At 37.5% G+C, this 11,492-nt stretch overlaps 1 protein-coding gene across 1 annotated transcript; it reads left to right on the top strand.

Annotated features, from left to right (window-relative positions):
• The first annotated feature begins 1,403 nt into the window (after positions 1-1,403).
• Positions 1,404-11,108, top strand: LOC126816127 (uncharacterized). The gene is made up of 2 exons (XM_050542332.2): positions 1,404-1,625; positions 6,252-11,108. Exon 2 carries the CDS (start codon positions 6,278-6,280, stop codon positions 9,773-9,775), a length of 3,498 nt encoding a protein of 1,165 aa, XP_050398289.1. The 5' UTR covers positions 1,404-1,625; positions 6,252-6,277; the 3' UTR covers positions 9,776-11,108.
• Positions 11,109-11,492: the final 384 nt, after the last annotated feature.

Raw genomic sequence — 11,492 nt, 5'->3', positions numbered from 1 at the left:
GATAATGAGCATTTTCTGCTCAGGGTAAGCAGAGCGATAAGCAATTTGATTGGCCGAGACTCTGGAACACAATAACCCTCCTTCTAATTGAGCTAGAACTTTCAAACTTGGTGCAGGTGTTTATTAGGTCAATGCCTTTATGGTGTTCGAAGGTGAGCATTTTCTGTCAAGGGTAAGCAGAGATAAGCAATTTGATTGGCTGATGCTTTGGTACACGATTATTTTAGTTCTAATTAAGTGAGAGTGATGAAATCTGGTGTATAGTTTTATTACATCAATACCTTGACTATGTTCGATAATGAGCTTTTTTTCTGCTCAGGGTAAGCAGAGCGATAAGCAATTTGATTGGTCGAGACTTTGGAACACAAATAACTCTCCTAATGGAGGTAGAATGTTCAAACTTGGTGTAGGCGTTCATTAGGTGAATACCTTGATGGAGTTCGACGATAAACATTGCTTACGGTAAGCAGAAATAAGCAATCTGATTGGTTGAAGCTTTCGGCACGATAACTTTGGTTATAATTAAGTGAGAGTGATGAAACTCCGAGTAAAGATTCATTATATCATTACCTTCATTAAGTTCCATGATAGGAATTTTCTGCTTAGGCTAAGGAGTGATAAGCAATTTGATTGGTCAAGACATTGGAACATTAACAACTCTTCTTTTAATTGATGTATAATGTTTAAACTTGATGCAGATGTCCATTAGGTGAATGTCTTGACTGAGTTCAATGATTAACATTTCGAGCTAAAGCTAAGCAGAGTATCAATTTCATTGTTCGATGCTTTGGGACAATATAACTTTGATTCTATCTGATAGAGAGTGATGAAACTTAGTGTATAGTTGATAATCAGTTTGATTGCTTGATACTTTTGAAAAAAAAATAAATGTGCGATTAATGAATGTGTCATCTATTTATTTTGGGTTTTCGGCGGGGGACATCAGCCTCACTATTGGCTTGTTTTTACTAATTAGGGGGCCCTTTAATATTGGGGCCCCAAGTTGGAGCCCAGTCAGCCCCCAACACCGGCCCTGCTCTTATTCAAGGACTGTTTCCCTTGATACCATTGACGAGTTGACTTTCATTATCAGTAGGACGTTAAACCCCATTTCATTTCGACTTTCATTATAGTGACGACCTGAACTTTAAATTTTGACTTATAGATTGATTGCTCTGAAGTTTTATAGTAATTTATCTAAATCGTAATAAATAATCTTACCGCTAACTTCGTACTGTGTCATTTTCTCTTTGTACTTCGCCTGCTTCTTTTTAAAACAATTTCTTTTTTATTTATTTTTTATTCAGAATGTTCAATCTAGCACGCGAGAATATGCCTCTGGGTAACACGTAAATGACACAGTAAGGTATGTTAAATGACATTTTGTTAGACGGAGTGATTAAACAATGTGTTCTGTGACTACAACAATCGTCATTGGGTAGCTATAGGCCAGTAGCTAAATAACTAATTAATATGTGGAGTATATACACGTATACAACAGACAAACCTGTGATGAAAAACCTTATACACCACACCTGATGATGTCACAACTTGCAGTTTAATGGAATATAATTTAGAAACAGAGCTAACTCTATGGAAACTCACCTGAGTTTAATTGATTAAAGGTGAGTAGTTTTAATATGATTTTCACGCACGGTCGAATTTATTATTTAAACAATAAATTACTTTTTAATTAGAATAATTCTTTTTTTAACAAAATAAATAAATAAACTCGCACTGAATGAATTTGACGTTTTCTGGAGATATCGAGCATAAAAGGTAGTACGGCGGCTATAAAACAAAAAGTCACATATGCGATAAGATTTTCTTTGAAATAAACAAGTATTACCCTTTCTATAGCAAAAAGTGCCGTGTGATTGTCAATTTCACTAAGTTTTTTTATACTGCATTTGAAATGAATGTGATTTTCCAGTTTTGGAAAAGGGCGTATTTAAAACAAGTAACCTTTTTCTATTTCACAAGTTCTCATAGCTAATTTATTTTATGAATAATTTTCTATTAAACAAATTGGCAACTTGCCCTTTTGGGCTTTAATGGTGTTTTGTTTTAGTTGTTTTTTTTGTGGGGGGGGGGGTTGTTTGTTTAATTAACTGATCATCCACTTCTCTAATATCGATTTGGGTTTAAGCAAAATATTTTAAAGTGCCCACATCCCCTGATATGTTAACGATGTGTCACCTGTGCAAGTCATGGATTTGGCCCACCGCTTTTGGAATTGCCTTAAAGATACATTATGATTATGGGAGATTAGATAAATAGCTGACAGTTCTCATTATGATAATTACAAACTAGATAATGTAAAGGGAATTTGCTGAAAATTTCAGTCAAATTGATCCACTCTGAACCGAGATTTTAGCGATTAAATTTTCGGCCTAGCCTAGATCATCATTACTAAAGTCAGTACGATAAAAAAAAACAACATAGTCTCGATTATCCATTTCATGATTAAATTATGAATGGAAGTCGAACATCAAATCGGAACCCAATCCAATAAACATCGCAGGCTAGCGATGACATCCAGAGTTGATTATGGTCTGGATAAGTTAATTAATGTCTAATTAATAATTTAGATAACATTTTAGGCCTAAAGAAAGACCTGCTATAGGCAGATTTAGCTCTTGCATAATGTTTGTTTCACTGTTGAGTAAAATATTATGTGTTTTCCCAATTTGACATAGTTTATGTTGAGACGGAAAATATAATTTATTTCATTTTTCATTTAAGCTATTTAAGTATTTCAATAAATCTTTCTGTATCAAAAGATAGAATACGGTTTGGGCGGTTAGTTATATTTCTTTTCAACATTTTATAGGCGGTAATAAATTCACCAAAAGAGTTATTGCTTTTTCCCGAAGAGGCGTAGAAATCAAATGAAATGAAATGGGATTTAACGTCCTACTTTACTGCACCAACTGGGCTGATTATGAAGACGAGAATATGCAATGCAATGGGCTATAAGAGAAATTTTATCTGGACAGCGGCGCCACGACTAACTCTTATTTGGAATTCCGATTGCCAAGGGTGTGAACGTGTACACAAGACCTCTATTTTAGCACCATCCGAACGAGTGTCCCAAGAGGCGTATAACTTTCAATTTTATAAAAGTGGTATTATGCGTAATGCAAGGTATGCCTTAAGAGTGTTAACAATGAAGACATGCAGCAACACATTTAAAATATCTCTCTCTCTCTCTCTCTCTCTCTCTCTTTCTCAGTTTTATATACTAGTAGATATTCGAAATGTATTAATAATTTCCAAATTGATATTTGTTTATTCATATTTATTATAGCCGCCGGGCGTTATGCGTGGTAAGGGAAATTTATTAATAAAAACTTTTCTGATAACCGTGGATAGGATCGATCTGGGTCAGTCTAAATCAAAATCATTTACATACAAAGATACCGATTTTTATATAACATGTCAAACAATAAAATTTGGTTAAAATTCAGAAATACGAAAATAATATGAACTCTAAAGAATACCAACATTTTATTAGATTTAAAAAAAAAAATCACTGACATTAAATGTGACACTTACTAGTACAAACAATGATTAGGTTACTTACATTGATTGAATAGGATATTAACATTGAATAGCACGTTATATTTAAACATACATTATGCAAGAGCTAAATCTGTCTATTGCAAGTCTTTCTTTGGGCCTGAAATATTATCTAAATTATTAATTAGACATTAATTAACTTATCCAGACCATAATCAACTCTAGATGGCATCGCTAGCCTGCGATCTTAAGTGGATTGTGAGCCGATTTACTGCATAACTTTCCTTCTCGATTAAACGATTAAATGGATAATCGAGACTATGTTGTTTATCGTACTGACTTTAGTAATGATGATCGAGGCTAGGCAGAAATTTCATTCGCTTAGTTCTCGGTTCATAGTGGATCAATTTGAATGAAATTTTCACCAAATTGCCTTTACGTTATCTAATTTTTCATTATTATAGTGAGAATTGCCAACTCGTTATCGAATCTCCCATAATGTATCTTTAATGGGATATTAAGATTACATAGGTTATTATTAAGATTACATAGGTTATTATTAAGATTACATGGTTATTATTAAGATTACATAGGTTATTATTAAGATTACATAGGATATTAACATAATCCTTGGATGGTTTTTAGCGATTGAGCATACTAAAAAAAACCACACACACAGCACAATTTGGAAACACAATCACTGGTTTACACATATTAATTAGTATATTATATTTAATGGGACAATAAGATGAAAAATGATATTGACATTAATAGAAAATAAAAATCAAATAGGACATAAACATTAATTGGGACATAAAAATTAAATAGAAGATTTATATTAAATAATGACATTAAAATGAAATAATCGAAGCGAAGACCCCCCCCCCCCCCTCCCGCACCTCCCAAACACCACCACCACCCCAAATTCCATTCAACTTAAGAAGTGATCCCTTGACTCTGATATAAACCTACGATAAAATTTTTCCCAAAACATTATAAAAGTACATTGTGGGTTGTGACTTATGTGTTATACTTGATGATAAATTAAAGTCAGATTTCATATGAAATATATCTTTTATTAGATATCACTGACAGGATATTCTCGGAATTAGAATAGGTGTGGGGTGGAGGGTGGAGGGACTAGACAATATAATAGAATGTTGTTAATAACTTTCAGACCAACCTGTTATATGTTATATTGGTTTAATCAGATATTGGTGGATGACAAATGTGCTCTATTTAAACAGTCAGGATGGGTGTTTATTTTATGTTGACGTAAGCAAGAGACATTTGACATTAACTATTTGTATTCAAATAAAACATTCTGTCAATTTACATGACTAAATGTTGATATTCCGGGGTTTGTCTTAATCACCTAAATATATCACAGGATAGCGCGGGGTGGGAGCGTAGTACAATAGTAGAAGAGAAATATGTTAACCATAATGAATTCGTTAAAGTAGCTAAGTCTCTAATTCAAAATCATCTAAAACCTTCGACAATGAAAACACGAATTATTTGTCAATTTTAATCAACATTGGTGTTGTGATCTTACCGGGAAAAGATGGGCTTCTGATATCCAATATTTAAGACAAAATAAACATTTTACGATTGGTACACGAATCGTGTACCATAATGCGTTTCAGCGCAATTTGTAACAAGCGACTCGAAGAACGAGGTTAGACATATTCCAAAAGTCATGTGAAACGGTGACCCCATATTCTTATCTAGAGAGAGAGAGAGAAATGGGGTTTAACGTCCACTCGACACAAACTAGGTCATTTCGGGACTAACATATGGTTTTTAATTTTTTATTTCAATAATTCGCTTGCGCGTAGGGGTCTTTAGCAATTTGAGGAAACCGGAGGACCCGGAGAAAACCCACGAGGTTGGACAGGCGACCCTACTCCTTGCCACGTACAACCGGGGAATCGAAACCCCGCCAGTTGACTCAATGACAGGCTTTATGATCTTATCTAGAGAGCATGCGCAATAAATACTATCGGTATAGACTGGAATAACCAGACGCTAGAGATTGTCATTGGATTAAGACTTCTGGCGTATTTCGCAGAACATAACTGCTTTGAAATTAGAGTAAAAACGGAAACGATTAAATGTAAATCAGTTTATTTACATTCCTTTTGCGTTATTATATGCGTTGCGACCCATTTGTGTCAATTTTTAGGTCTCAAATATTAACGATTTACCTCCTTTAAATGAAATGTGGTATTGGTTCTTCTAAAATGACAGAGAGAGAGAGAGAAATGGGTTTTAACGTCCATTCGACACAAATTAGGTAATTTTGGGACTAACACATGGTTCAATTCTATTTCAACAATTCGCTTGCGCGTAGGGGTCTTTAGCAGTGGGAGGAAATCGGGGGACCCGGAGAAAACCCACAAGGTTGGACAGGCGACCCTACTCCTTGTCACGTACAACCGGGAATCGAAACCACGCCAGTTGACTCAATGACAGACCTTATGATACAGTGCGCATGTGCTAACCATTCGCCCCACTCCCCCCTCGTTCCGAATGACGTGCTCTGTCGTTGCCCGATTTGTCCCCCGAAAGCTGACTCCATGTACTCTTATTTCTTATGTGAATTGCAAACGTGAGAAGTGGTATCTCATATTCCGAAGAAAATGATTGTCTATATTCAGCTACACACTTTTTAAATTTAAGTTTCATAAATATGATAATGATTTCACAGGAACGTATTGTCTTTTCAGGTGGTTGGTTATATCACAGATCCAAGATGGAGGACAAGTCAGGTTACCAAGACTACCTGCCAGAATCACAGGAAATACTGACACCACAGACATTTCTTCAAATTAATCCTAGTCGAATCGTCGTAGAAACCATACCAAGTATTCCTTGTGAAACCGCGTCATATCCGAATAATACCATTTCCTCTGGCGTTACTGGTCTTGGGGAAACGTTCTCCGAATCTGTAGATCGTTCCACCATTGGACAATATTCAGAAATTATTCTACCAAGTTCTGAAATTCGAGATAGATTTACGGATCTACATGCACCAGCAGTTTCGAGTGAAACTCGTGGTGCTCAAGGTGTTTCATCAATCGGTGCCCACACTGGCGATTTTGTACATCCTAATCACATGCGTGACTCGCAGCGTGTGGAAGATTTGTTTTCGTTCATAAATGGAGGCTTTGATCGCGATGAATTTGCATCTACAGATTCAGTAAAACGAGATGTCAAGAAAGCTAGATATGAGAACGATTATGCCGAGTCTCATGATTTATTGATGACAGGAGACTCGTTTGTAACAGAAAGTCGACATGAAGAGAGCTTAATTAATTTTAACACCCCGGAAGCAACGAAAGAGCCACAGTCAATTAAAGGAATGGACGTTTTTCTACCTAATGATGATCCAGATGATCCAAGCCCCAAGGTGAAGTCTTGGAAGGGACGAACGCCTTTGGCAAGTCGCGTAGATTCACAAAACAGTGATATTACTCCTAAATCCAGAGAAAAAAGCCTACACATTGCCGATATCAAAATTTCAAATCAAAACTCAGAATCAATTACTTATTTTGGTGACAATTCGCGCAGTTCTGAGGTTTCGTCAATAATGAACCGCAACCGGTGTGGGTCGTTTGAGGATATACCGGGAACTGGACACCACATTCGAAACATTTATATTACGAAGACTTCAAATTACTCAAAGTTAATCCCAAACGAAAACCAAATTCAGAGTAATAAAACAGAAAGTAAGGAACTGGTAACTGAAAGCCGTAAGTCAAAAGGTAGAGATCAAGCAGTCCAAAATCTGCAAACAAGTCTAAATGATCCAGTGATTTCTAGCGAAAATAAACAAGTTGTCACACATAAACAACGAAACTCAAAAGAGATCCAACAAACTGCAGACAGAGGACGGAATATCCGCGGTAATAGTGGCGCTTCTTCGGGAGAGTCATCAGATATCTCATCGGGGGTTAAAGAATATACCGCAAATGATAATGATTCAGTTGGTAAACCTATGGAAAAGGGGCATCTCACTAAAGATACAACCACTTCCTCTCGAGTAACCGAAAATACAATCCATGTAAAGGGATTGCGAAAACATTCATTGGCGGAGAAAAAAGGTTCTTCAAGTGGCCCTTCGAGAGACGTAACTCAAAGCTCACTAGACACGAAACCAGGATCTAAAAGACAAAAGAGCAAAAATAACCAACCAGATATTCAAGTATCCGTTAGTTCTCCTGATGATGGACCTAGATGGACAGTTGAACCCATCGTTTCAAAAAGAGGATCCACAAATGTTTACCCATCAAGCCAGAGCTCAATGAGTCCGCACGGGCTAATCGGCGCAGACGAAGTGGCACTCCCGAAACGGATTCAGGACGATAACATTAATGTGTATGTCAATGTAAATGTTAACATGGTCCAACAAAAACAATCTAAAAAACACAAAAATAACATTACCGATTATATGATCCACGATACTGAGGTCAAAAGTCTGCAAGACGCAGAATCCTCAGATCCAACTACTGACTCTTCAGCAAACTCCGACAAAACCCAAACAGACTACTCACTAAGCGATCATGGCGATGATTTTTCGAGCAGTGATGCAGATAGTTCCAATCATCCAGATTACTCTGTGTACCAAACGGGTCAATTTGAGCAATCTAAAGCTTACGATGCACAGCAGCAGCGAACCAATAATCTATCCGTTAATTATTACAATGATAGGTTTCGAACGACGAACAATCTTGACCCACGAGGTCTGTCACCAATTCCCAGTATGAGCTATGAGTCCGACTCTACTAACAGACAAATTGACACTTCCAGTGGCGACGATGGAAAGATAACTCCGACAAAAGGCGATTTTTCGGAGACCTCTTCGGACACTACACTAAAAGATGTACAGACTGATGAAGAGACAGATGACTGGAAAAACGCGAAGGATTTCAGAACGACAGAAAAACATTTAACATGGACTCAGCAAAAATCCTCCAACAAAACAAAGTTGAAACTAACAGAGGAAGTACCTAACGATACAAATGATTTTACTGAATTAAGCACATTTGGTGAGTACGCGTTATTGGACAGCGAGCTTGGTGGTCCGAAAAGGAGGCGATCACAGACCACCCGCGAAGACGAATTTTATACTTCAACAAGACCAACGGTGAGCCGATCTTACAGTCAACCGGAGCAATACCTAATGAAGAAAAGACAATCAGCAATCGATACAATGAAAGCTAAAAAATCTGTAGAAACCCAGCAACATTTTGAAATTATTGTAGAACAGAACGACAGAGACCCGCTTTACCGGAGAACCAGAACTATGAGTGAACGAATACGAACAGACAGCAATATACGGAGTTTCACTGAATATGATTATAGACTTCCATTAAACGTATCGGGAGAAATTCAGGCGGCTGACAATTATACAGAACGTCGGATGTCCGGCAGCAGTACGATGAAGAGATATGGACACTCTCGTTCGACTTGGCATCCTAAATCTCCTTACAGTAACAGGGTCAGTCGGTCTTCCTCGAAACTTTCAGATAGTTCAAGAACAGGAAAAGGACTACGACAACTTTCTGTGGATATTGGAGAAGAGTGGGAAAATGTTAGAGGAACCAGACCCAGGACGACATCTGACGTTGGTTCTGTATCCTCCAGCGTTTTCTCCTACAGAAGTTTACGAAAGCAAAGAACGTCCATTGAAATGCCAGTTGGCAAGGACGCTGGAGCATCTGGTAGTATGCCTGGTCAGAGACAGGTGGATTCTACACAAGAGAGTGGTGCATATGTAGATCAGGTGGCTACAATGCCAGCAGATATGCTTGTTAGCGAGGAAATTGATTCTCCGGTAGCTGAACTAAAGGAAGAAAGGCATGATGGTGCTAGGCCAATTGTTGAGGAACCTAAACCCGTGGTCATAGATGTGGAGGCCGTTTCAGATGATCATTTTACCCTACCACCCGAAAGGCGCATCTTACTAGACAATCCTTATAACTCAATCAACCAGCGATTCCACAGTACTCTCCATTGTCCGTGTTTCATTTTCTTCTGTTTTTTGTGCTGTGCGCCAGCAGTTTATTGGATGCAGCGGTCGGATTATGAATACGACTACGGATCTGAAAAGAGGGCGAAAAAATTTGGCTATCGTGCTACCGGTTTATACATAGTTGGCGCTATTGTTTCGATCGTGTCATTATCAGCAATCATTACTGCTACATATATATTACTTAAAGATGAACTGGTGCCAGATCCGGTTATTTAGAAATGTATTTGTGTGTTAAGATGTATCCAATCTCAGTCTTTCAAAACCTGTTTATGAACATTTCCTTGGATGATATGAAGTAACAAATCCTGGTCCGTAGTACGCTGGCACATTGTTTTAAACGTAGATTTAATAATGATTAACAAGAATCTCTTTGATTTTCTGCATTCTTCCCATGTTTTATAATCATTTATATATTTAAGATATCCACCCGAATGTATTTGAAGATTCAGGCAAACAAATAACTGACCTTAACTAAGTCCCAAAAATCTCTTGCTGTCAAGATATCTAGAATGCCATGTATTTCTTATTTGACTCTGTTTTATTATTTGAACACGTATATTATTTGTATATTAGTTGATTTACACGGTTAACGTGGACTATGATATCTTCACGCGTAGAAAGCTAAAGTATGGTGGGGGGGGGGTCAAAACATTTCAATGCTAGAGATGCTTAAAATGCACCCCAAACCGGTTCGGTTTGTAAGAACCTGTTTCACATTGGCCGTCGTCCATCTACAATTTCTTGTGAACACTACACAGTTGTAAGTTTTGTGGTTTTAAACTTAGGAAAACTTGTGAAAGCTTTATAGGACAAAGTGAAGTTTTAATCCAGATGGCGTTGATCGAATTAAGGATTAAGGAAGAACCACGTTGGATTTGAAAATTTCTTATGTTTCCGGGTACATGTTAAGCTTCTGTTTAATGAAACTGCTTAAAACCTAATGGGGTTTCTCACTGTAATTGATATGGAACACTTCTGAAAAAGTTTATTTTTCGATCGCAAATCTTGGAGTAATCACTTTCAAATTGATGAAATCTTGTTACAGCAATACATGACAGAGATCAGAACTTCGTAAGATTGTTCATTTACCCTTGTTAAGAGTGGTTTCAGAACAAGCATAGATGCGTTTGCTGCTGGCGAGCGTATTAGGTTGTGGGTGCTGAGAACCCCCGTCTATGTTTGTATATTAGTATATTCTTTAAATGCTAAAACCCTTCTAATACGTTATTTTTGTGTTGTTTCTGGAATAGTGGTGGTATGCAAGTATGTATGGCGCCGACTTTTCAACAGTCAACTATTGTTTATGAAAACTTCGAATCTCTTCCCTTTCTTAATTCTTGTTAGTTCCCCCCACAGTTATGCCCATCTGCGCTATCTTGTAAACACAATACAAAGCTTGATTTTGACTCTTTCATTTTCATCAATATGATGCTGATTCGACGAAATAATTTAGATTTTACGTGCAACGAGAGACATTGCTTGTCTAATGAAGCCTACAGATCACCGTGAACACTTCAAATAATGGTACAATGTGAAAAAAAAAAAAATTTTGATTTCATAATTTATGTGTTGATTTGTTTAATAGAATGACAAAAAGCAATGTCTTCTTCATAACCGAGTCACGGTGGCTAAGTGGGCAGAAGCTGGCTCACTAGCCTGGAGGTCGCGTGTTCGATAGCCTGGAGGTCGCGTGTTCGTTCCCTGCATTGACCGAGAAAGTTCATCGGGATTTTCCGACGTGGTTTCCCCTTGTCAGTGGTGCAGGACGGAGGGCCTGACAAGGACAGTTGTCTCGTCGTTCCGGTGGCACGAAAAACCGAGGTCCCGTGTATACATTGGCGTGCACGTAAAAGATCACTTGGTAGTTGGAATTCGATATAAGAGTAGGTTTTAGTGCAGCTGTCCGGGCAAAATTTCCCTCATAGCACAGTGT

Source organism: Patella vulgata, chromosome 3, assembly GCF_932274485.2.
Source record: "Patella vulgata chromosome 3, xgPatVulg1.2, whole genome shotgun sequence".
NCBI lineage: Eukaryota > Metazoa > Mollusca > Gastropoda > Patellidae > Patella > Patella vulgata.
Note: the sequence above shows the minus strand (reverse complement) of the source record. Positions and strands in the feature narration are given on the sequence as shown.

Bases quoted from the DNA above. Each gene is read 5' to 3' on its own strand.
- LOC126816127 (XM_050542332.2), top strand. From the start codon at position 6,278: ATGGAGGACAAGTCAGGTTACCAAGACTACCTGCCAGAATCACAGGAA.